Here is a 27,139-nt window from a genome sequence, read left to right as displayed (position 1 = left end):
TAGAGTCACGTAAAATGAACTAAAAGAACCAGGGACACAGCAATATTAATCAGATGAGAACTTATGGTACTGTGGCGGGTTCTGTAGCAGGCCTGAGACTAAAATAATCTATCAGCTGTATCCACTGCACTGTATTTGCTCACCCTTCTTTATTAGGAAGGGAATGTGCGCTCTCCAGGGATTAATGTGGGAAAAAGCTCCTTGGGGTTTGCAGCATTTTCCCTTAACTGTACCCTGAAGAGACAGATGTTTAGGTTTGAAAGACGCTCCAGTCTTGCCCAGTTTTGTGAATCTCTGAGCTGTAGGAGGAAGGGATTCATCTACCTAGGGTAACCACAGGGTTGTCTTGCTTTCTTCATTGTTACTATTTGCAATAGTAATACTCTTCTTCCTACCTATAAAACTTGTGACTGATATATTTCCTTCCACTTCAGAAAATCAAAATACTTGTAAAAAAAAGTTGCATTTATTTACAGCAATGCATAGTAGGTAAAAATGCTGTAAAATATATTTTGTTCTTCCAAAGGAAATATTTTCTAATGATTCTATAAAAATATGCTTAACTGCCTTAGAGCACTAACTGCAGCAGACTGTACAGCAAATGAAACCCTGGAATTCATCACCAAATTTTAATCCCCTGAGGCATGTCTAGCAGAGGCTAAGATAAGTTTAAAAATGTATGAAAAAAAAAAATGTTACTAGAAGGAGAAAATATTATGATATATTGCTCTTCGATGCAGTAATTGTTATGAAGTTATTCTCAGAGCAGCTTTACTATCAGGCTCACCCTTTTTTCATCTAGAGTTTAGATGCTGCGTCAGACACCTACATTTAGTGAGTTTGGGAGAAAGGGAAAAAAGAGAAAAATTAAGACCTGTAGAAAGTTCTACAAAATGATGTTGTAAAGTATACGTTGTATATCCATCTAACACGGTCTCACTAGACAGAGTAAGCTTTGGGGAAAAGGGGCCAGATGGCCTTTCCTAAGTTTAATGGTTCCTGTTATTATTTATCTGCATCCAGAGAGGCAACAACATTAGAGCTCATAACTAATCCTCCTTCTTTTGCTTTCACACACAGCATTCCTGTGCACTTTCATTTATTGGAGGCATGTTCCTTTCCTGGTAGGATAAAGGTGGCATTTTGCTTTCAAAAATGACTCTGTAAAGAAGAAAACCTGCACTGGAGACTGCTGATAGCAATATTTTTTTCTGAACCAAAAAACAAATTGAGCAATTAGAAACTGAGTTTGAATGAATGTGATACCTTAATAGTGAAATTGTAAGCAGCATGTATTTATGTGATCTAAGATTACACTGAGAAGCTGTCACTGATGCTACAGAGCCAACATTTGTTCTCAAGCAATGTTTTACCCTGCTAAAAGGAGGTAGAAAACAGTATTTCTGCTACTGCTGTGAGAAGTTCATTTAGAAATGCTGGGTATTTTTAATCACTGTAGATATTCTTCCTACTGAGCAACAAGAAATTTATTACAAACTGTCTTGTATTTGAAACCAAAAAGAATTTGATAGGTACTGTGGACACTTTCAGTGTGCTCTTTATCTTTGCAAATTTGTGGAGAATACGTAAGAAACCAGGAGATCAGAACAGAGCCAATGTCATCCATGTCTTTAAAAAGAAGGGAAAAGAGAAGCCAAGAAATTACAGGCCAGTGAGCTTAATGTCAACTGCTGTAACATTTCTGGAACAAATTATCAGAAAAGTATTTATGAGCACCTTAAAGATAACAGTGAGATAAGAATGAGCCAACATGGATTTGTCAAGAATAAATTATGTCAAACAGTCTGGTTTCCTTTTGTAACAGGGCACAGGCTTTGTGGGTATGGGAGAAGCAGTTGATATCATAAATCCTGACTTTAGTAAAGACTTTAAAACTCTCTCACATGAGATTGTTATGAGCAGCTGGAGAAATATGGTCTTCATGAAATTTCTGCTGGTGGACACTGTATTGGCTACATACTGTACAAACAGAACAGACTTTGGATGGAAAGATATACAAAGTAGGATTATTCTGCAGTCTGTGTTTCCCCATATTTTTGTTAACCTTCTGGATCCTGAGACTGCAACTAAACTTATGAAATTTCAGGCAATGCAAGGCCAAGTAGGAACACAGGCAGGCAGCAGGACAGAGCTAGAATTTAAAAACATCACAACAAATGTAAGAAATACTTTAGTAACTAATTAGTTTTAAAAACTAATTAGAAATAAGTAAGGACAAGGGGACGATACTCCACTGAGGCTGGAATAATCCACTATAGAGGACAGAGAATAAGTGGGCAGAAAGAAGTCTGCTGGAAGAAATGACTCTAGAGGTTGCAGAAGGTCAGGGGCGTCACATTGCTGTGAAAATGGCAAATACCACAATGGAATCCAGAAACAGGAGTATCCCCTGCAAGGTCTGTGAAGTCACTTTTCCTCTCTGCTTCACGTCGGCAAGGCCTCAGAGTACTGTGTCTTGTTTGAACCTTAATGCTTCAGGAACTGTATGGAGTAGGTGGGCAGAGTCCACAAGAAAATCAAAAAGAATAGTTGCCAAGCAAATGACATCTGTGGACTGAATCCGAGTTAAGTGCAAAGAAAAACGCAAGAGAGATATTTAGTCTTCACAGGCATAAAAAGCAGTTGCAAAGAGGAATTGAACTCTGTGCCAGTGAAAGTGCCATGCTCAAGGGAGGCATCTTATTTAAGTGGACATCTTATTTAAGATGTGGTATAGAGTGGGTAAGATAAGAAATATTGGCCCTAATGGTCTTTAAGTGCAGGTTAGAAAAGCATACCAGGAATGGCACTGGGTGAGCAGATGATCTGATCCCCCCTCAAAGTCCCTTCCAGCTCTGTGATTCTGTGGCAGCTATATTCCAATGCACCAAAGTGGGCAGGGACACCTGGTTATTCCAGGACATCCCCTTCTTGTTGCTGTAGCTGAGTAAGGAAAACAGGGTCACAGCCTGCAAGGCTACTGCTGCTGTTCTGTCCAGATTTGAGGATGGCTATTGCATCCTAAAATAAGCTTTGGAAGGACTTCATCTTGCAACATTTCTTTTAATAATAAAAAGATTTCCCATATTTATAATGGTTGAAGAGGCACTTAGATTCTTGTGTAGGATCACTCAGTAGCATTTAAAAGGAGCTAAAGTAATTTCAGTTTTTTATGTATTAAATTTAATGAAATTAGGTATTACTAATTGTATGAAATCCTGTTAACAGTTGATTAAAGAAGAAATTGACAGCTGACCTTATTCAGTACCAGTAACAGACACGTGGATCTACATGGTAGTATGAAGCATGAGTTATACTCCCAGGAAATACCAAGTTGCAGCTTGAATTTTGGAAGATTCATCCTGATAAAGTTCTACCATTTACTTTGCACGGTAGAACAGTAACAATAAATGCATAGCAAAAGCTACATCTTTCATATAGTGACTGGTAGGAACTGTCATTAGTGAATATGATCTAAGTTAGACATAGACACACCATTTTCAATGCTATTCTCCATCTAAAGATGGATTCTAAAGATCTAAATTGTCTGCAGTAAATATTTAGACATGTAGCAATTCCTGTATGCTTCTCAGAATATAAAGGCATAAAAGTGCTCTGACCTATAGGGCAAATAAAGAATTGGATTTTAGAATAGACAAAAGTCCAGAAACAGTAGAGAAAAATTCAACCACCACACCTCCGAAAGGTTACTCGGTAGTAAAATGGAAACAATCTTCTGAAGAAAAATTCCATGGGCTTGTAGGAAAGCACTGAACTAGTACACGCTAGAGCTGGAAACTAGAGGGTGAAAAGCAACAAGAGAAACTTGGGATCTCATCCTTCCTCCCCTAAAGTAACTAACCCTCTTCACCAGCCCATTATGCATCAGTGCTATTGAAAGGTCTGTAACAGCAGGATAATATTTCATGTACATAAGGTTTTCAAAGGCAAGCTGTAGCTGAATGAAAAAACATTTTTTTCAGGGCATTTGCAGGGCTGCATAAATGCAATGACAACTACTCAGATATTGCATCTATACTCAGCTGATGAGAAAAGTTTATTTAGCAAAGCCATTAAAGCCTGATTAAAATTTGATGGGATGATAGGATAAATGTGGTAAGTCCAGTCCACTGGGGTCTGAATTGCTGCCAGTATTGATTAACACCCTTAACACCCCAGTGGGAATCCTATCAAAAGCACATTTCAAGTCTAAGCCATGGGAATCAGAATAAAGCCCTGGATAACAACCACCATATCATTCAGATAAGTGTTTTATGTCCCTGTACGACAAGCGAATGAAATGACATAATGGAAAGTTGCCAAAGGATTGGTTTGACTCACAGATGTATGTGGGGATTTGCAAATGCTGAAAATATCAGGCCAGATTCATACCTGGTATAATTTCAGCAACTTAGTTGAATTTTCCAAGGGTTACATATGGCCCATAGTCTCTGTCCTGATCAGCTTAAATCAGACAAATATTTTGATGTATTGGAAGATAATAGATTGTAAGGGAATACAACTGGCATGGAAACTGATGCAGAAGTGATTACAGAGAGACTTGAGAGAGAGGAGACTGTTTTGCCAACAGGAGAAATGTAGTTGTTCCAACTGCAAGGCTGGCAATGAAACAATATAAAATCAAGCATGCGAAGGGATAGAGAAGAACAGATGCAGAGGATTCAGAGAAATATACAGAGGGAGAAGGAGGACAGAATAAAATTGCAACTGGTATGTTAGCAGGTCTGTCATTTCTTTAAAGGTGGAGATAAGAAGCTTGAACTTTTTGTGTCAAGGCAGAAGCCCAAAGAAATTTGAAAGACGGAGGGAGAGAATGGCAAAAGTGTGAGATTGTTTTTAACTCGGGCATTTCTGCTATACTGGTAAGGTAAATACTGAGATTTGGAAAGAGCAGAAAAAGGTTATGTTTTATGAAAAATCAGTCAAGCATGGTCTAGATTTGAAAGAGCACAAATTAAAAAAGGACGGAATGAATGCTTGTGACCCAAGGGGACAAAAGGTTAAGGGAGGTGTTGCAGATGACTCTGAGGTTTGTTGAAAGAATGGAGCTGTTAATGATGATAAGGAGGTAGAATCTAGAGGTTTGGGGGGGTGGTTTTGTTCGGTGCTTTGTTGCGGGGGCAAGGGGGGCTTGGTTGGTTGTTTTGCAAAAGTCAGTCATAGGCGCTTTGTTCCAAATCCTAATTCTACCATTAGCTAAAAAAAAAGTTATCCATACAGGGTAAGTGTGAAGAGTATTAACTGTTTGCAACCAGCTTAATAAATTTTGAGTCAATTAAACATTTAGAGTTATTAAATAAAAAGCAAAACCCAAATCCCGTGTGGCTTCATTACATAAAATATTGGATAGGGTTCATGCCCTTCCTTTATTGGAAGAGACTTAAAGTATTTAAGAATATTCTCTTTTGTCTCTCTTTTCTTAATTGCTAGATGGAAAGTTTTTATTTAAAATATCTGTCACTGGCATGTTTTGGACTCTGAGAGGTTCCCCTTATTCTTGCATCCCCATAACAGGGGATGGCCTTTTCTAAAATGTCTGGTTATCATACTTGTGTCTTCACCCTCAGCTGAGTGTCGTCTGCAGAGCTAACTGCTTACAGGTGGCTTTGGTGGAGACAACAAAGGAAGGGGGTTGCTTATAGGTGTGATGAGTGCTTGGAGAGTTCTGCCTCCACTTTTGCATGGGGAGTCTAGAGACAAAAAGGCTCCAGAGCACTGACCCAAAAGGAACAATGAGAATGTTCAAGGGGAAAAGTTGCTCTGAGTTGGCCATAAATAGCTGGTTTCAAAGAAGTGTCATTAAATATGCTTTGTTTGGAGAAGTCTGTGAGATGGCTGTGGTGTTTGGCCACTGATGGAATTACGGCTCCTTAAATACAAGTGTTGCTGAGAAGTATGATGAAGCTGTGAGATGCTCTACGTGATGAGGTGTGTTAGTATCTGAATTTTTGCATTCTGATATGTTAGCTTGGAAACCGAACTATGCAGCAACCACGCTTATCTTCCTTTTCCCATTTTCTTTCTGCTTTTTGTCTTGTTTTATTATAACCTGACATAGTACTACTGGTCAGTAACTGATGAATGTTGCCCGTAATGCAGGTTTTTCATATACTACTACACTTGGGCTTTTCTTCCAACTGATTTTATGAAAGGAACTGAAAGAGTCTCAAGACACTCTGCAAGTTTTACAGATTGTAGAATCCACATTGTCTCTGCCTTTTCTGTTTGCTAAGTTTGTCCTTCTTTCTGTTTGTACCCAATAGAGTTTAATTGAACAATAGTGACTTTAAGAACTAGTTCCTCCAACTTCTTCATAGGCAAATAACTTCTTCAATTTAGCAGCCTGTTATGCACACAAAATGACTTATTTAAGAATATATTATTTCTTGATATAAGTACATATATAATATATATGAGGCAGGTCTTCATCGAGTATTGTTTCATCTCAGAAGATAGATTAATAACATGAGAAGCAAGTAACACAAAACTTCTCTCTGTCTGGGAGGCAGGAAAAGAACTTCTCCCCTACAAAAATCATTTTGCTTAAATGTATGAGCTAAGCAATAGAAATCTCCTGAATGCTGATCGGGACACTGCTACTTGCCTGTAGCCCAATGCTGAAGGCATTGAAAGAGAAACTGGAAAGTTAACTTGCTTGCAGGGAATAGATGTTTGTTTTTGTTTGGCTGTTCCTGCTAACATAAAAGCCTGGCTCACTGAATAATCCATGAGAAGCTAAATGTCTGCCAGCTGAGGTCACAGAAATACTGCTGTAAACAATCTGCTGTAAATGGAACATAGGGCAGACCTAAACCAGGCAAAAAGCCCATAATCAGATTTCTGTACAGGTACTCACTTGGTCCCTACTGCCACATAATTCAGGAGTCTTCTGATTTAGGAGGTACGGAAGTGTTAACTTTAACTTTGTGGATGGGAAACTGAGGCACACCAAGACTGACCAGATGGACAAGTGTGGTTAATGACATAACTCTTATTTGTGTTCAACTCCAGTAGATTTCAGTAGCAGTTAAGCAGCTTAATGCATTCACGAGTCTGGGCTTAATGGGCTTAGTCAGCCAGGAAGACTTTGGAAAATCTACACAGCCCCTGAATTTCAGCCCAAATCTCCTTTTCAATCTAGTGTTTAGAGATTATATGGCGTTAGGTGCAGAACAGACATGAGGTAAAGCTCCAAAATTTTCTAGGTTTGGGTTTTTTAAACAAACTAACCCCTCCAAAAACCCAAAAGTGAGGTAACAGCAGTACTTCATGCAGACAATCAAGGCTGAGGCAATAAAAAGAGGGCTTTTTGTTTCCTGAGGCCATGAAATAAGAGATGAAGAGAGGATTTTTCTGTGTTGTCATTCTTCTATTAAAAAATGGCATTTGGGGAAACTATTCCTCATAAATGAGGATAAAAGACATTAAATGCTGTCAATAGAAAGATTGTGGAGAGTGTGAAAATGTGGAAGAACGGGGGGATAAACTGCACAGTGAGAGATGGGATAGTTTGCACTGCTGAGCAAGTTAAATATTTGAAAAAACAAGCTTGCAGTGGGCAGGTTGGCTGGATGGGTTAAAAATGTATTTTAAATATGAGCTGTAGTTAATATCACTAGTACAAAATTTATGAAAACTAGCTGTGTTCTTTGAACTTGCATCTTTACCTGCAGAAGCATGATGGGCACTTCACAGTCATCCAGCTGGTTGGCATGCTGCGAGGGATTGCATCTGGCATGAAGTACCTCTCAGACATGGGCTATGTACACCGTGACCTGGCAGCCCGTAATATCTTGGTCAACAGTAACCTCATGTGTAAAGTCTCTGATTTTGGTTTGTCACGAGTGTTAGAGGACGATCCTGAAGCTGCTTACACAACAAGCGTAAGTTTGTCTTATCTAATTTGAACAGTTGATTGTCTTGTGCCTCTTTTGTTCTGGTTTCAGATTTGTCTATGCCATACAAACAGTAGTTTGAACTGGCTTTGTTCCATTCTCCATCCTTGTGGTTTAATAGCACTGCCAGTGTCTTTATGGAAGTTGTTTTGATTTTTGGCTGTGTAAGGGATGTATAATAAACGTTGGCAAAAGGTTTTTTTAAGGAAATATGCAGGTATAAGTGGGAGACCTTTTCCATTCTTGTTTGGGTTTTGTTGGTTTTATTTTTTTTTTCCACATTGTTTCCCCTTCTGTTAACTTGTGTTCATTTATAAAGACATGGTTTTAAAAGGGGGAGGTGGGGGGGGAGAGAATCTCACTAATTCCACTGTTGGAAGCACAGTTTCAAGCCTTGCATTCATAAATTCAAATTTTCATTTTATTTTACTTAAGCTTACTTTCTAACAGGATATGTAGGACCTTTCTCTCAAGGTTTAAGTCTCATCTCATTAATACTTAAATTCCTTATGTGATGAAAGTAAATTTGTTATAGTGGAAAATGGGTTTTGGGTGGTTTTTTGTTCGGTTGGTTTGGTTTGTGGTGTTGGGAGGGTGGTTTCCATTGAAGTGAAAAACTCTTAAGCATGGAGAATCTTGTTCAAATTTGACCTAAAAGAAAAAAAGTAAATTGCACCTGCAGTATGAAGAAAGTAGGGAAAGGAGTGTGGTGGTGCTAATAAAATTACAAGTTCAGATACAGCAGTTTTTCACCATACCAAAATGTTCAATTACATTCCTGTTATGATTATTACCACAACATTAAGAATCTTGGTTTTTTTATAAGCTGACTTCAAGTAACTTCATATCTATCACTGAAACTAAAATTATTTCAGAGTCAGACTGCATTCTTGTTTAGTACTCTCACAAAATGCACGGAATTTGTATGTTCCCATGACAGGGCACAGTGACAGAATTCTCATAAAAATAATAAATTAGCACTAAATAATTTATTTTGACCTATTTCAACCTTTTTTTCTATTTCACTTTAAAAAGTGATGTATGGCAAAATGAGGAACTCATTTAACTGTATTTTAGCAAGTACTCTGGTGTATCTATTAAATTCAATATAGCTATTGTAATGGGATTACAGATTTTATATATATTTTTTTTTTTATTAGTTTAAGCCTAAAATAGGGGTGTTCTGATAAATTCACTGTAAATTCCACTTCTTAGAACAAGGTCTACACAGAACTGCAAGCTGACTAGAGCAAAATAAGTCACTTTGCACGGTTTTCTACCAGTATTGATATACAAGCTGGGGGGTGGGGGGGGAAACGTAATTTTTTTCCTTTATAGGGGAGATTTCCCTCATTTAGTTCTCAAAACCTCTTTTGCTTCACACTGCTTCTTAGTATGAGGCTTGAAAGGAAAAATAAACATTACTGCAGCTTAACAAGTTATCACATGTTGGCTGAGCCTTGCTAATTGTCTGTGTGAGCATGCTCAGCTGGCAGCAAATGCCCCCAGTGACAGGCAAGTTAACTTACATTGCTCAGCACTGATCGGGGGCTAATCAGCTCAGCTGGTGGAAGGCACTGGAAAGTGCCAAGCAGTCTCTCCCAGTTAGGTTCAGGAAAAAATACCAAATGATAATTTGAGGCTTTCAGCTATTATTTATCCTGTAAGTTTCTAATGGATACCAATACTGAACAAGTAGTTTTTCAGAATATTAGTGCCTGCCTTTTTCATCATAGTTAGAGCTGCTTTTAATCAGGAAACACTATGTTGTTAAAGAAAGGAATATTTCATGGCAATGTATCTGTGCTGAAGAACTTCCTTGAAAGACAGGAGACAGGCTTTGAAATGCTCGCTATTTTCCTATCTGTTCACCTAGCTGGTCAACACGAGAGTCTGTGAGGCAGCTGTTGTAGGTGGAAAACCTCAGAGCCATTGCTTCAGTCCTCCAAGGTTGCAACCACATGCTGTATCAGAAGCAGGTATCTATAGCATGTCCACCACGGTACTGCAAATAAGGAAGGGACATCACAGAGGCTGACGGCCAGTGGCAGGACCCTGTGTCAGCCAGATGTTTAAGGTGAATCTGCTTTGACCACGAACTCAACAAAGATGATCAAAAAGCTTTGAAACTCAGGTGGGAAAATGCTGTGTTTCATTATAAAATTAACTAGAAACTTTGTAAATAGGAAGAATTCAAAGCAGCAGAGTCAAGCATAATAGAAATTAAAAGCATTTTAAATCATTCTTTCAACACCAGCTGCCTCTGTTCTTGCAGTTGGTCTTCACATCCAGACTTTCAATCACTGTGGCTGAGTCTGCCCAATTCTCTTCTGTCACCTCTGGGCCTTGAGAAATATCTTTCCATCATCCCTGAGGGCAGACTGACTGCTCCAGTCCCTGTTCCGTGTTGCAGTCATTCTGTATGATCTGGTGATAGCCAAGTTTTCCATGGGATGCTCTTGCCTGCCATATGCTACATCCTCTGGGTCTTGCTCCCCTTGAGCAGGTCCCACAGATGTTCCCTGTAGGGAGTCCAATAGTCCTATCGCTTTTTTAAAGGTACACAGCACAACTATGGCCAAAAGCGGGGGGAAAGAAAGATATTTTTGTCTCAGTGGCTGTGAGGGACTTGGTGAAGACTTTCACCCTGTAAGCAGTTGTTCATGGTAACAGAAAAGAATAGAACCCCATACTGGATTTTATGTCTTCTTGCAGCTTTCCCTGACCATCATTATGTCATTGACCTGTCCTCCTCATCATGAACATCTTCCCAACAGCAGGCCATGTATATTACTAGAGGTTTTTATAGCATCTATTTAGTTCCATACTGTGCTTTTGCCATATGAAGGTTAAACCCTCAGTCCTTTTCACAAAGGTTCTGGTGCTTTTAGGATTTGTGTTTCCTCTCCACGGGGATTTTTCTTGATAACAGCCCAGTACCTGTAGCTATAAGAAATCCACAGAGTGGGTCTGCATATTGAATAGTATTATTTTTCAGCTCACGTCTCCTAGTACACCACTGTCTGTCAGTGCTCTGAGGACACTGTGATTATTGTTTATTCCCCTTTTTGTCTTAGTCCTGGTGTCAGAAATAGAATAGTACAATTGGATGTTTTCTTTGGAAACAAGAGCTACAAGACAACCGAAGCCAATGAGAAGCCAAAAATTAGAATTTTATAATCCACACATCTGTGATGCTGTGGTCAATACTGTGTGAAGGTATTCCCAGACATAAAGATTGCAAATTGATGCAAAAAACCCAAATCTTATAAAGCTGTCATGCTCTGTGGCAAAACAGGTTGTATTCTCACAAAAATAAGCTGAAAGGCCCTCTTACCTTGTGAATTTACCACATCTGAGCAGGCACAGCCTTGAGTCAGATGATCGGCATCTTTTGCTTTGTCTTCTTGTTGTCATCCAAGATATGCATCTTCCTCGTTACCTGCTGGTTTAGAATAGATCTCGTATTCTTTCTATTGGCACATCCTCCCACATGCAGGGCAAAAATCGGGAATTGAACTCTAGGGAAAGCAATAATACTGATAGGGAAAATCTAGAAAGGAAACCACCTAGTAAATAACTATGTTCTGTTCTCACACTGAAACACTACTTAGGAGACTATAATCAACTAAGTAGTGATGGGAAAACTGACAAATGCCCCAAATCACCTTTAAGTGATTATGTTTCCCAAGAATTTTGGACCAACACTACTGGTCGGAGAGCTGTTGAATACTTTAAGCAGTACATGAAAAGACTGAAATCTCAGAAAACAGCTTTCTGACTTCCATGAAGGCTTTGGGTTTTTGGGTTTTTTTTTTGTCCTCCAGCCTATTGAAGCAAAGAATGTAAATATCTTTTTGATAAGAGGGTTGGTAGGAAATCAGAGGTTGGCCTCTGTTTGCTATTGGGAATTGCAAAACTTAAGCAACATATAATTTTAGAATACGAAGGAGGAATTAAGAGCTAGGAACATCCGGCTGCCAATCTTTGAGTTTCAGATTGATCAGGAAAAGATAAGGTAAATTTTGGGATAACTGAAGAGCATGGGTGGGTTGTTTTTTTTGTTTTTTTTTTCATGGAGACAAAATTTTCATTTTTAGTAGTGGTTTCCAAGGCAACAGTGGCTCATAAACAGACATTTCTAGTGTCTAAACAAGCATTCCTGTCAATGCAGAGGACATGTAGGCTCTTGTATCCCTGCTTTTAGATAGTCTATGTTAGATGTTTTAAACTAAATGAATTTACATCATAGTCAGGGTTCACCTGTATTTCAGAAAGAACCATGAGGCTCCACGAAAGCTTTTTACATGTAGCAAAATGTGTACATAATCCATATAATTGGAACAGGATCTGTATCACTACTGCAAAAAGGACTAAACTGGTATTTCCGTTAAAGTTGACACCTTAATATTCTGTGTTAAATCTGATTTTTAGTGAGACAAAAAGCTGCTGAATTATATGATACATAAATATATTCTAGATTTCTCTCTTATCAGCTGTATTTCTGAATTCAGCCTTAATATATAAAATATTTTCTTACTTCCAGAATACTAGTTAGAGAACTGATTTATTGCATTGCATATAGTGAATCATTTGATGAACTTTAAGGATCTGACTCGTCTCAAGCAGTTGGATAAAATACCCCATCCATGGAGATTTCAAGCTTATTAGATTCATTAGAGGAGCAAAGTAGATTGATGCCAGTAATCTACATAAATGCTGGCAAGTAGCAAAATTTTGGGAGGATCAGGATGAGGACTTACTATTATTTACTTTGTTACATAATTTGCATATGTCAACACATTTTCCATTTTCTCTTATTTGTACACAAATAATGGGTATGGGGGGGAGAAGGTTTAACTTACTAAAAAGTGAAACAAGATGCAAATGATTTTCTAGTTGATTTGGGATGTCAAACAATAGTTTCTGAATGACCTGAGTGCTATGACAAGCGTATTGCCTAGACATTTAAGAATCCACTTAATCGGAGACAATGGAGTAAATGGATTATGGGCAGCCATTCAGAAAGAGGAAAAAGAAGTTGTGTACTGTAAAGGTCTGTATTAACCCATTTTCTTAAAAACTAATTGGTGAAGTAAGGTTGAGCACCATTGTTGTCAACTGGTTAATTCTGTATGTAATGTGACAACAGCACAGTTTGTCATCGCCAAACTGAGAGAAACATACTGAGAGGCAGGATGCATCGTGACTATGTTTGGTTCTCAGCCTGAAACCAAGCACATGGTGTGGAATCCCACCAAGCCTTTCCCTTATCTGGAGGGGTTTTTTACATTTGATCTCACTAGAGACTGGCTAAAAAAATGAGGGGGCTAATACAGTTTGTAATGGGCTAATGCCTTGTGAGAAGAATAATATTTCTTCTCCTCAAGCTTTGCAACTTCATCTTGCTGGGCTGAAGCCTGTTATGGGTACTTTGCCTGAATACTCTGTCGAAAAAGTAGTTAATTGCTCAGAGCATGTGCAAGAAGTCAAGAAGCAAGTTAATAAGAGCTGTGCCAATGTGCTCAGCCTGCACCAGTGTATGGGAGATGCAGTGACTAGTTTTAAAGTGTGTAATGGGATTTGTATCAAGAGGTGGTAAGATGAATCACCTTCACGTGAGTTGCCAGCTTCAGCTGGACCCATCCTCTCAGAGGATGCATGGGGTTGGAGGCCCTGCAGGTGCCCCCTTCAAGCCTCTGTCTTCTGTTGTGTTTGCCTGGGCAAAGATAAAATGTGCTTAGGTTATGCTTAAGGACAAATAGCCAACAGGTAAAGGAGTGGCCTAAGGAAGGAGTGTCTTAAACAAAAGACTTGTTGACTTTTAGGCTCTAACAGTGTGAGGTGTGACTACTTTTAATAAGTAGTTACATGTTTAAAAGGAACAGAAATTCCCAAACTTATTCAGTGTAGGGCATGGTACTTGCTGTTTACTTGGCTTGTTTATAGTAGCCCCTGAAGATGAGAATATGTATCTTTGTCAAAGTATTTTAATACATCTGCTCTCTTAGGTTCTCTGTTCAGCTTTTATCCAGCTGTGGTCCCAAGTTCATTTAAGAGGTTTTCTGGTTTATTTAAGCCTCCTGAAAGTTAGTAACATAAAAATGTTAACAGAATATGACACAGACCACAACAAAGGCAGACCCTTTAGGAGGAAGGTCCAAGGACAAGAATGAGACATAAATATAAAATTACATTCTCTCTCCATGTTTTGTCTAACTTTCTACTTCTGTGAGTATTCTCTTCCTCACTGTAAGAGCTGTCATTTCAGTTCTGAGAATGTATGGGAAAAAAAGCATGAAAATTTGCATTTAGATGTACAGAGAATCAAAAGCAGCTTCATTCAGAGAGATTTCTAAATTAAACGGTTTAATTTAATTGTAAAACTTCATTATTAGTGCTCTCATCCCTGTTTTTGCTCCCTCACCGCACCGCCCCAAGTAGGAACTGCAAATATGCATTTGGCAGAGAAACACAGTTGGAAATTTTGCATTTTGCTTTTTCATGCTCAAAATCATTATGTTGATGAACTCAACACGAGTATGCCCTAATATCTTGGTGCTAAAAAGGGTGATATTTTGCACTTCATTCCTAATATGACTTTCAAAACATCATCCCATCATTCATCATAACCTAATTTAATTTCCAATGAAGAGAAGAAATTGTACTGTAATCAATCTAAAAATTGCTGCCTTTTTGGAGATTTGTAAGCTCTGCCTTTCTACTAGCTTGGATTTCAACTCCTTGTCTCTCTGATTCCTCCCAATTTCATATTAACAAATTAGAGTATTGAACTCTACATGTATGTGCCTTGCTGTTTATCAGATTGGTTCTCTGGTCATCTGTAAGTGTGTTTATGAAAAATGGAGGTGTGCATTTACAAATGACTTATAGAGTAGGATTGAGAATGAACTTCTTACAGACCTGAGGCATCAGTACCGATGAAGGAGCATCTAGGAGATAAATGATGAATCTGTTTGTGACATTTAATACTGATTGTGATAGCGTTGATTATTTTTGGTATAAAAATGTCTGGGAACAATAAAGCATAGTTTGGTGCAGTGGTTGTCAACCTTTCTCAATGTATGGATTCCTGAAATTTATCCAGTGGAGGTGCAAACTTTGTTAAAACTTCTCATTTGTGGGTTTTTTGTACAGCACATTGCACTTTGGTATCTTTCACAGATAGCATTCCACAGACTCTCGGGGATCGATTTACCCCAGACTGAAAACCCGCTCCACTATTGGAGTATTTTCTGTTGATTCACTGCGTACGTATTTTTTTACTGAATTCATGGTAACTCCTGTAGGAAGGAAAGAGATAGGGGTGAGGGTTATGAGAGGTATCCCAACACTCAGAAAAGATCTGTTTAGCTCTGACTGAATACAATTTGAAACAGCCACTATTCCAGAGGAGTAACAGGAAAAGGTACCTGCCTACTGCAGAGATGACAAGAGCAATGCAGGATATTCACATCAGACAGTCTTAGATCTAGGCTAAAAATTTGGCTCAAATGATCACTGGAAACACACTATGTTGAATAATGAGTGGTCTATGTCAAAAATGTACACTCCTGTTTCATAACGTACATCCAATTCAGTTAAATGATGGGAAATTCAAAACTATTTTAAAGGTGGGAAATAGTTTTATCACACAGTGTGTAATTAAACCATGGAGCTGATTGCCACAGAAAACAATTTGGGCCAAGATTTCAACAAGATTTAGTTAAAAGAAAAAAAAAAGATGGGGGTGTTGAATATTCTTAGGAAGAAATAATATCCAGTTACTGCAGTCAGTAACAATTTTAGAGATATGAAACCTCATATTTCAGCCTAGGGAAGGAAGGAGGACAGGAAGAAAACAAATACTGAAGAGAGAAGTAGCAGAGTGGATTATTTTCAAGCTTTCACACCTTCCTCTGAAACATCCGATATGGCCACTGCTGCAGGTTACAGGATTAGAGCACCTTGGGTTTGATTCACTATGGCAATTCTTGCTTCAAACAGTAAGAGTAACTCTAACCAATAAAATAAACTGTCTGTGGATGTGCCGGGTGTCTGTTAAAGTCCTTGAATCAGGACTGCACCTGCCTAACAGACATGCCCTAACTTGTACAGAAGGGGCTGTACAGGATTCACACAGTGAAATTCTGTGCCATGTGTTGCATGGATGCAAAATAAATCATCCCATGCTCAAGATTTTTCAGGAAGACATTGATTATTAAGTAGTTTAATTCTGCCAAATGCAGTTGTTAGTGAAAGCGGTAACAAAACGCAACTGCAGGAATCGCAATTGAAATGGAAGCGGTTATGTAGTGGAGTACAATCCAACAGAAAAACTCTAGGAATAATCTTGAGAAATGGTGTACAGCAGTGAAAACAGGCCAACCAGGGCAAGCATATAAATCTGCAGAAGTTTAAAACATTTTATGTGGCACTACTGAAACAATATAGAATATCAAATGTAACGAAAATCACTGTTATGGGGAAAACATTGCGGTGATCAAAAAGGGTAAGAGAATGTAAGGAGGCAGAGACTATCATTTAGTATTTTAGCAGTGCAAATAGTGACAAAAATTAGCCAAGGTAACTTTTGTAGATAAAAAGACTGGTGCAAAAACTTCTTTGTTTAAAAAAAAAAAAAAAAAATCGTAAGAAAAAGACACTGGAGTGGATCTTAATGATCAGCTTAAATAACAGCTAACACAACAGAAGATCATGGAACAGAACTGAGGAGAAAACTAGCCTACAAAAATGCATCTGCAATTTCACTGTAGTTTGGCTATGATCAAAAGCAAGCAATAATAGAACAAATGAAAAACACCAGGCCACGAGCTTTTCTAAGGAAACATACAAAAGATTAAATTAGATAAGTTCTTCAGCTAGATCTTGAATGTTAGGATGCTGATCTGGAAATGTATTTTAATTGAATTAGTTCATGTTTTGTTACCTGATTTTAGAGTGCAGTGATATGATTTGCCTTTTCAAATAAAATTGATCCCTAGTTTACTTTCAAAAGCAAAAAAAGGGTATTTTTCATTGTTACATTTTTCTGCAGTGCTGAGTTTCTGATTTTGCTTTGTAGTTATCACACACCATTAGGGGAATATTACCTTGCTTTATTTTTTTTTAATTCAGATACAAAGAAACACTATATAAAATATGCATCATCAAAGGCTAGGTGAGGGTTTATGAGACCTTTTTTTTTTATTTCATTCTTTGTTGTTAGGTTCAAGACAGAATTTAGATAACTGATATAACTTTCTGTGTGTCCTGTCCCGTATTTATATCTAAAAATCTACTTTCCAATTTGTAGTTTAATCCCATAATATACAATTGGCTTTCCTTTGGGAAATTCAGGTTTCATTACCAGGAGATACTGATTTGTTTAATGGGTTTGAAGTGTACCTGTTTGTTGGAGAGTACATGGCCAGCCAAAGACATGAAGCAGCTATAGAACATGCTACCTGTGGAGAGGGAAAGAGACTCTTTTAGCAGACCCATTTTGCTGTTAAACTTGCTTCTGCATAGCTGGTCACAGCATCGCTCAGTCCCTGCTGTACGCAAAAGATGTACAACTACAAAGAGAGAATGCCATTTAGAAAAGAAACAAGGATAAGCTGGGGAGCCTCTAGAGTTGGCATCCTTCAAAAGGTGACTGTTTGTGACCATACCGTTGTCTTGGGGGGTATTTAATAGCCTGCTGATTGTCTCTCTTTATCTCTACAAAAAGTTGTCATTAAATGTCTGCATAAAGCTGCAAAGTGGTTGGTTTGTTTTGGTTTGTTGGTCTTTTTGTTTTTGTTTTTGTTTTTTTTTTTCTCTCTCCAGGCAACTTATATTCTGAAATGTTTAAATGTAACAAATATCCTCTTATTTTCAGAACTATAAGTGCTATTGCTTCTGGTGACCTAATGATCCGATTAGTACTTTGGGGAAGGCAGAGAGAGAGGGTCAGTTTCCCTGCAGGGCTTAAATAATACCTTCCATTGCCTAAGAAGAAAATTATAAATATGTTTCACTTCTGCTGTAGCCTAGAATGAAGTATTATTCATCAGGTGTGTCAAAGCACTGACTGGTTTTAACATCACCAAGGCTGGTGTTATCTAATTAAACTGGCAGAACATCTAGAAAGTTATTTCGGGGGAAACGATCATTCCTTATTTGTTGTTATATAGCTAGTGGGGAAAAAAGGGCTCTTTTTCCCACACTCACAGACAGTGTAATCTCACAATCATGAACGTTAAGTCTGGCTTCGGTATAAGATTCAAAATTTACTGGTATTGACCCATATAAATAGGTAATGCTACTTCTCTGAGCAAATCTTAAGTAGCTATGCAAGGACAGAGCCCGGGGGAGGAAGCCAATGGACTTGAAAATCATTTATGAAATAATAGTTAAATGAAAACTATGAATCTCGGAAAGCTACAGGTGATGTTTTCAGAAAGACTAAATTGACCAAGGCACCACAGTTGTTGACCTCTCAGCTGGACCTGAGAACCTTGGAAACTTCCATTTGTGCACACTGCTCTTCTCCCTTCTAGCTGGGTCTCTGGAAACAGAGTCCAATCGAGTTAAGCAGTATATTAATACATACGTATGTGCTATATACTCTAAGCAGTCATAGCATTTTATTGTTAGTTCCTCATACTGCTGATTTTTTTTTTAAAGCTAACAATCATCAGAATACTAATCTAATTTCAAACACAGCTGTTTTTTTAGCTGCTTATGGACTTGATTGTATGCATTTATAATTTTCTAATTTTAATTTTTAATCAGAATTCCCATTTTCAAACTATAATTGAAGAAGCTATTGCAAACATGCAGAACCTAGTTGTACATTTTTAGCAATACGTTCATTCACTGAGGACGATACTATCCACACTTAAGATGTAGGGCTTAAATATGTAGGAGTACTGACATAAAATCAGAATTATTTTGTTGCTAATTATGTGAATGAATATAATACTGACCACCCGTTTTGTTAGGCTATTGCTAATAATGGACCACAGTTTACTTGGTATTTTAATATTCAAAGTATTGACCAAGGTGTAGTGTATCATAAAATATCTTTACTGTGTTAAATAAATTGGAACATACCTGCAGTATGATATACTGTTTAATGAGTTTAAAGTCAGTCTGTTAAGGTCGGAGCTGTTGCTTTCAGTAGCATGTCAGCTGACACTAATTACTATAGGTTACAGTATTCCAATATATAGAACAAGTGGAACAAGCCCCTGGAAGCTTTGAAAAAGAACGTAGCTTAGTCGTATGCTGGGGGGTGTTCTCATTCAAAATTATTGGCACCTTTTAAAGACAGGGTAAGAAACTAAATTTGCTTACTGTGTGGTATTCAAGTCAGAAGAGGTAAGTGATTCACTGGGAAAAGAAAACCATTCAGCTCCAGTGATCCAAACAGCTCAGCTCCAACTCTGTTATTTAGCTGTTGTTAGGTGGAAGGAAATAAGATCTGGATGATTTTTTGTTTTCATTTGTTGCACCACTCTCCATGGGAATTTATGATCCGTATTAAATACTGCCATAAAAAGTAAATTCCCTGCATATAGCCATAGAAAACTTCTGGATTGAAAACTTGAAGCAGTTGGCTTCACGGGGCTTTTGTAAAGCTTTGTAATTAAATCTTGACATATTCCACAGCAGGATGTAATTCCTCTGTGCTATGGCCTTGAGTATAGTCAAATGAATTCCTGACTCCAGTCCCATATAAGAGTAACTTAAAACAAAGACCGCACCCGTTAGACTTGGTTATTTAAAAGCAGTCTCTTTTCAGGCACAGATGCATATTTAAAGCTCACAGGGAAGGAACCTTGAGAGGAGGAGTCTCATACTGTGTCTTTAGGTGCCATAAGAGATCATTTATGTTCCTGTCTCAATTTTCCCCTGCTTGCATTGTGTTTTGCACTGAGTGTGCTATGTCAATTGGAGAGCAAACAATTATGATGCTGGAAGAGACCAAAAATTCTTGGCAACACTGCTAGATCATGATGCAGTCTTATTTATTTTTTTTTAGAGCTGGGAATTCCTGTGTGCTAATGACCCAAAGTTTGGATGCACCTCTCTTTTTTTTTTTTTTTTTTTTTTGTTTGTTTGTTTGTTTGTTTTTCTCCTCTGGTTTTATTTTGTCTGGTTCCTGAGGAATTATCCTGCACTGTATGTGCATGTGACTGGCTAGTATTGTGTTTCCTAATGACTTTTATCAATTTCAAATTTATCAAATTAGAAAGAGGCATTAAAATTTGAGACGTTATTTATGTTCTTATTTAATGAAAACAAATGGTAATGTAGAAAATAGAAATTCTGCTAATTTAGCAAGGACTTGGCCCTAATTGATTTTTAGCCTGGAATTCTGATATCCAGTCTTCAAGACACAGATCTGGGGGAAAAAAAAACAAGATTACTTCTCTTCCTTTACTTATGGATGACTTTGGGGTGTTTTGGTTGGTTTGGGGGTTTTTTGGATGAGGGTCAGTGTTAATACATACTGTCACCAGAAAGAGGCAATCAAGAAATGAGGGAGAGGGGGGGAGCAGAGGGCTTGCAGGAATACAAAGGAGGAAAGAGAGCCTGACACTTCTGAAAGTAAGGAGAGTTCGTGTTATTTTTGCTTTGATTTTGTTATAACCTAATGTTTGCTTAAGATGGTCATTCACAAAGAGAGCAAGTAGGGGCTTTTGTGGGAAACACATCAGAGTCATGGAGATGCTGAAGTCCAGTCTATACAACTTCATGAAAATGGATGAGGAGAATAGGTTTGGATGCAGAACACTGAGGAAAATCTCAGGTGCAGTAGTTTTCTGAATTGTGGCCTTCTGGAGTATGAGTCACCTTCTCCATAGCTGTATTCATCAAAGAGAATCAGTTGTATGTTCTTGTTCCTATGGCACCTCACTGCCTCGCCCAAAAATGTAACAGAGGCAAAGCAAGTGATGCTACTTTTTCATATCTGTTGGCAAAACCTGGAGCTGGCAGAACTTTGTGGGTTTTAGCATTTAATTTTTAAGATTACAAGGTCCTAGACTGACACTTCATACAAGTTGTAGGCTTTTCATTTTCAGGGAGCTATCCTTTAAAAATTTTAAGTTTAATTTCACTGTCAAAGATGGTATCAAGCTATTATCTGGCTGAAGAGTACAGCTATTCGCTTCTCTGGGTAATATTGCATGGTTCAGAAGGTTTAGGATGCATTAATGATGGAACAGCTCAGATAAAGAAATATTTTTTTCATATTGTTTAACTACTGCTCTTTATATAAAGGAATCTTGCAAAGTGTAGACCTAGCTAAATATGAAAGGGTGAGTTTTAGCTTGGTACGATTTTGTCTTTTGTGTTGTGATATGCAGTACTCGCATTCCGCTGTCTCCCCCTTGCCCTTCAGGGAGATCCTCTGGTCCGACTGCTACTGGTATCAGGGTTTTGATATTCCATTCAGCTAGAGGAAGGAAGCAAAAAACATGCACGTCTTGCATGCTTATGAATTTTTCTGTTCACTTTGATACAAATTCTAATATTTCTCCTGTACATGATATCAAAGTTGATGTAAATGGGATTCTGTAATTATAGAAGGAAGTTTCTGAAGCAAGCTATACACATATGTTAAACTTAATCTACTTTCATATTTCTGTAATAGAAGTGTTAACTTAGGAATAAGACTGACCTAGTTATTCACCTAAATTAATCCCCAGTGAAATCAACTACAGGAATTTCTGCTGACCATGTAGGAATTGCAGTTTGCCCTAAATCAGAAGGATAACTATAGAAAGAAATTATTCATTGTTGCCTGTTTGCTTACAAGAATGAAAGCCAGATTATTTTCAGTTGTACACAAGCCCTTGGGAATCTCACTTGCACACTTTTCTGTATTTATCAGATTTCTAAAACTTTGCAATTGCTCTTCCTCTTTGGCAGACTTTCAAGATAGCAGCTCCTTGCCCAGCTGTGAGCTCTTCCCTTCATTATATACATGAGCAGGGAGAGGGATGGTTCATAGTTTACTGGTACTGTGTTTTCCTTTAAACAGAATGCTGCAGGAATATTGCAGCACAGTGGCTGTCTGTCTTAAAAACGTGTTAGACCTAGATTTGTATGACTCTGATAAATCTAGGTCAAACATCATAGTCTTTGCTCAGTACTTATTCAGGCAAAACTCCCATTGGCTTCCACAGGAGTTTTGCCTGACTAAGCACTGTGGGATTTTGCCCTTAGTATCTAAAATATTTGATCTGTTCCTTGCACTTTGGAAGCGCTGTAGAAGCAAATTGTATGTCTTGTCCTTGACTGCCCCACTGTGGCTTGTACCATCGTTGGCTTAAAAGGTGGCAGAATCTTCTGTCTCCTGACATTAAGTGTATCTGCATTGTCAGCACAGTTAAAAACAAACCACTTTCTTCATTTTTATTATATGTAAAGTAATTCCAAAATCTGTGTGTATTAACTCTGTATTACTGAATGAAAAGGAAATGTGTCATTTTATATTCTAGATTCTTTGTCCCCCCCTTTTTCTGCTCTGGACCTTCAGATTTTTGTTTTTAATTATATGGGGTTTTGGGGGGGAAAAAAGAACCTTTTCTCTGAAGAAATCTCATGGCTTTCTGTTCTCTCCTATAAAATGTTTCACAGGTTCATATCACTGCCTATTCCATACAAGGCTTTTTGTTCACAGTTCAAATGTCAGAAATCCATTCAATGGTGGTTAGGGCCAGTTTTGTGAAGTAATAGATGAGGGAAATTGAGTCATTAATTTTCATTAATTTCACTGCTTTCTTAAAATAATTTTTCTTTGCAAGGAAGCCATTAGATGAACAAGCTTAATTGACCTCACCAAGAAATGTGCAGTATTTGGAAATAAAGAAGGGCATATGAAGACTTGAAACCACATGGAAGAACTAGTTTTCTTCTTAGTAATGTGGCCATGCTTACTGCCTTGATTATTGCATTATTTTTCTAAAATGAGCTGAAGTGCATTTTGAGATGAGACTTGTCATGCTCTTCCATACCACCACATCACTAACTGTGTGTTCATTTCTACTCTAATGGCCTCTGTCTTCATTCTCAGTGCGTTACCTATTATTGCTCCCTCTATTTTCTCTTTTCATTGTATCTTGTTTTATATCGGACCCTCTGACTGGAACTATCACACTTTTTCCATCAGGCACTCTGCTTTTCATTTAAATTCCCTCTTGAAGATCCACATCTGAGGTTTTAATGCAAACCCTTTTGAATAAAAATGCAGTCACCCTACTCTCTACTTTAAAAAAAGCTCTAGGGTAAATCTCGTAATAAATGTGTTGTGCATCTCCTTAGAAGCTTTCTTATCATTACTCAGGCTGAATAGCTCCCAAATCTCCGGTGCTTCCACCGAGATAAATACTTCTTGTCATGGATAAGCTGTTATTAAACATGAACAATTAGCTTGAGTGTGTATGCTCTTTCTTCTACTGTAGCACTCATTGCTAGTCCAGAAGTATATTTGGTAAAGTTGGTTGTAGTCTGAGAAAAACATACTAGAACCATTTCTCCAAAATGAGGAAGCTGTAACAATATTGTGACATTAAGAAACATTTACCTTTCTCTAATCAGATTCCCTTTAAATTCATCATAATAACACACACAGCGAACTCTAAGAAAAAAAAATTTATGCCCAAGTCTTGCAACTCAGCCACCACACCTAACCATTCCTCTTTAGCAATGTCATGGTTATGCTTAATTTATTTTATTTTTAAAACACAGAGAGGCTTTTAAACCCTTAGGCAGACATAAAATCATGGAATCATTTAGGTTGGAAAGGACCTTTAAGATCATCAAGTCCAACCGTTAACCTAGCACTGCCAAGTCCACCACTAAACCATGTCCTCAAGCACCACGTCTACCCATCTTTTAAATACCTCCAGGGATGGGGACTCAAGCACTTCCCTGGGCAGCCTGTTCCAGTGCTTGACAAACCTTTTGGTGAAGAAATTTTTCCTAATGTCCGGTCTAAACCTCCCCTGGCATAACTTGAGGCCACTTCCTCTTGTCCTATCACTTGTCACTTGGGAAAAGAGACTGACCCCCACCTTGCTACAGCCTCCTTTCAGGTAGTTGTAGAGAGCAATAAGGTCTCCCCTCAGCCTCCTCTTCTCTAGGCTAAACAACCCCAGCTCCCTCAGCCGCTCCTCATAAGACTTGTGCGCTAGACCCTTCACCAGCTTTGTTGCCCTTCTTTGGACACGCTTCAGCACCTCAGTGGCTTTCTTGTAGAGAGGGGCCCAAAACTGAACACAGTATTCGAGGTGCAGCCTTATGAGTGCCAAGTACAGGGGGACGATCCCTTCCCTGGTCCTGCTGGCCACACTATTCTTGATACAGGCCAGGATGCCATTGGCCCTCTTGGCCACCTGAGCACACTGCTGGCTCATGCTCAGGTGCCTGTCGACCAACACCCTCAGGTCCTTTTCTGCCAGGCAGCTCTCCAGCCACACTTCCCCAAGCCTGCAGGGTTGCATGGGGTTGTTGTGACCCAAGTGCAGGACCTGATACTTGGCTTTGTTGAACATCATACAGTTGGCCTCGGGCCATTGATCCAGCCTGCCCAGGTCCCTCTGTAGGGCCTTCCTACGCTCCAGCAGACCAACTCTCCTGGCCAACATGGTGTCATCTGCAAACTTACCGAGGGTGCACTCCATCCTCTTGTCCAGATCATTGATAAAGATATTGGTATTCTCCGTTCATACGCATTTTTTCCTGGAGAAGCACGGCATCCAGCAGTCCGGTCCAGATTTGGTTGTGTATCAATGAATAAACATTGTACATTCATTGTAACTGCATTTTTGTATTATGCTTAACGTACTTATTTAAAACACATTTCTCTGAATTCATAATTTAATTTTTCAGCAAATTATTAATGACATCATTATCTTCATAAAATTATCTAACCTGAAGAGACTCTCTTCAGCCTTTTCTCTAACAAACTAGAATAATTAATTCAAGTTGTCAAATAATATATTCAAGCATAGCTTTAAGTAAATATTCTCGATATAAAGTTTAATTTGGTCTTTGTTCCCTTGGTCCAATTTTTGGTATAATTTTCCCAAGCATAGCTCTCTGACTAATTTTTCCTTATAAGTTTAGTAGTTCATTACAGGAATTGAAGTTACAGTTCATTACAGGAATTGAAGTAATTCAAATGTGGTTTAAAAGTAAACAGCTCCTGTGCTGGGGTTATGGTTTACCCAGGATACTTCCTTGAATGTGCACATGTTGATTACTCATGTCTTGAGTAACAACTGCTTCAGTCTTATTATTCTAAATGAAAAGAATATATCATACACTGGTCTACATTTAACTAAGTTATTTAGTTACTTCTAAACATTTGCAGTTGTAAAATGGGGAGGAAGTCAACAGGCCATCCTTCAAAGCATCTAGGCATGTCAAGGAAGCCTACTACAGCGTTTCTTATTAGCATTGTATAACTACCCATTTAATTCTATCTTTTATTAATTTTTGAGTGCTAGACTATGTAGCCTTAAAATTTTGTTTTACAGAATTTTCAGTTTATTATGTAACATAAAAAAAAAATATTCCTTTAGTAAGCAATTCTGGATAAGAATGGAATCAGGAGTACCACAGTTTACCTTCGCTTTAGGATCAGATAGATAGGTGCTGGATTGCCTTATTAAACTGGGACTTTATTCCCTGCGCTAATCTGAAAAGCTCTTGGCCCTCTCTTGTAGCTCGCGCTAGAGTAAGTCAACAGCATTTCTGCTCAAGTTTTTGTAGTACTGTCCCATCAGTGAGGCATGCCATGTGGAATAGCCTACCTGCTTCTCAAGAGCTCATCTCTGCACCATGTTCCTTTGTGCTGTAGATGTGCTGATGCTGGTTATTTCCAGCTAAAACAGGAAGGCACACTTTATACCATATAAATGGATTATTTGTTATAAGCAATAAATTTCTTGGACTAGGTTTTTTATCAGAAAGATTGAAAAACCTTCTCGGATCCCTTTAGTCTCTTGATCAAATTGCCTTTGTTCATGGTACAGCAACGTTACAATAAGAGGAGGTATAGGAAAAAGAGAGCAAGTAGAAAGATACACCTAACAGCTGTGACTAACAAAAGGAATATATTTCATTGTATAGTATTGCTTCTGAAATTTGCTCAGTTCATAGAATAAAGGGGGGAAAAAAACCCACCACACCACAATACACTGTAAATTATTCAATGAAATTAATGCACATTGTGTGTGCAGACTTTCTTTTCAAAGTCTTTTCTAAATGAGAGCTGCCAAAGGTTCATGAAACTGTCATGCTCATAAATTATTTAGCAGACCTGCAACACTCTTGAAAGAAATATACTGGGATCCATAGCTTTAGTAATTTGCTGAGTTTTTAATATCCGTTTGTTTCATTCCCACTGCATATAGACCATTTGGTGTTCATTACAAGTAAAACCATAAGTAACATCTGCTTCTTAATTAGGAAAGGATAATGAGGGGGGGTTGTATATATTTTTGGCATTGACTGTCCTCCACAGAATAGTAGTATCGCATTGCTATGTGTAGGTGACAGAATCACCTACAGTGTAGTTTGACAGGCAGAGGATACTGTGTTTTCGTGGTTAAATATTTTAATGTCAGTGGGAGTTCTTTTGGATTTCCCCTCTCTCAAGGGCTTTACCTTTAAGTCCCAATTGGTAATCAGGGAGAAAAAGTTTGTTACAGGACGCTGAGTCAGCCAGAACTTTAGGTAAATGTGTAGATCTTGCTTGCAGGTTAGGCTTAGTCAATGACTTTATGAATTGTACCAACCCCTTCTCATCTCTAGGAAGTTCTTCCTTTCCTCTCTGAGGTTCGGCTGCCTGCTCCACAGTACGTGTCTTTCCAGCTCAGCATGAACTTCTCAAGGCCGTCTCTTGCCTGCCACATCTTACCTTCTCCCAACACGTCTCTCCCTGAGCAGAGTCAGTAGAACCCCAAGCCAAAGGGCCTCCATCAGAAGTAAACCTGTATGTAACATAGCCCTTTTCCCAGGGCTTTCACCTCGTTTTTGCACAAGAAACAATTGTAAACAAAAATAATGAAAAAACAAAATATCTGTCATATGCGTTTGCTGCCTTTTTCCCGTATTGTCTTCTAAAAAGACCTACAATTACTCCTTCTCCTGACTGAATGGCTAAGAAAAATCCTCAGAGAGCACAACAGTGAAGCTCTATATCTTTTTTTCAAGCA

The 27,139-nt window shown here is 38.3% G+C and overlaps 1 protein-coding gene across 2 annotated transcripts in view; it reads left to right on the top strand.

Annotated features, from left to right (window-relative positions):
* Window positions 1-27,139, top strand: part of EPHA6 (EPH receptor A6) — a gene marked incomplete at both ends in the record, with an annotated part of 510,935 nt that overhangs the window by 451,275 nt on the left and 32,521 nt on the right. For both annotated transcript variants that reach the window (XM_082332768.1, XM_082332767.1), the window contains one exon: window positions 7,695-7,904. In XM_082332768.1, coding sequence (XP_082188894.1) covers window positions 7,695-7,904 — 210 coding nt within the window. The remainder of the gene's footprint in view (window positions 1-7,694; window positions 7,905-27,139) is intronic.

This window comes from Platalea leucorodia (genome assembly GCF_965183815.1).
Source record: "Platalea leucorodia genome assembly, chromosome: 2".
Lineage (NCBI taxonomy): Eukaryota > Metazoa > Chordata > Aves > Pelecaniformes > Threskiornithidae > Platalea > Platalea leucorodia.
This window is presented reverse-complemented; position numbering and strand designations above follow the sequence as displayed.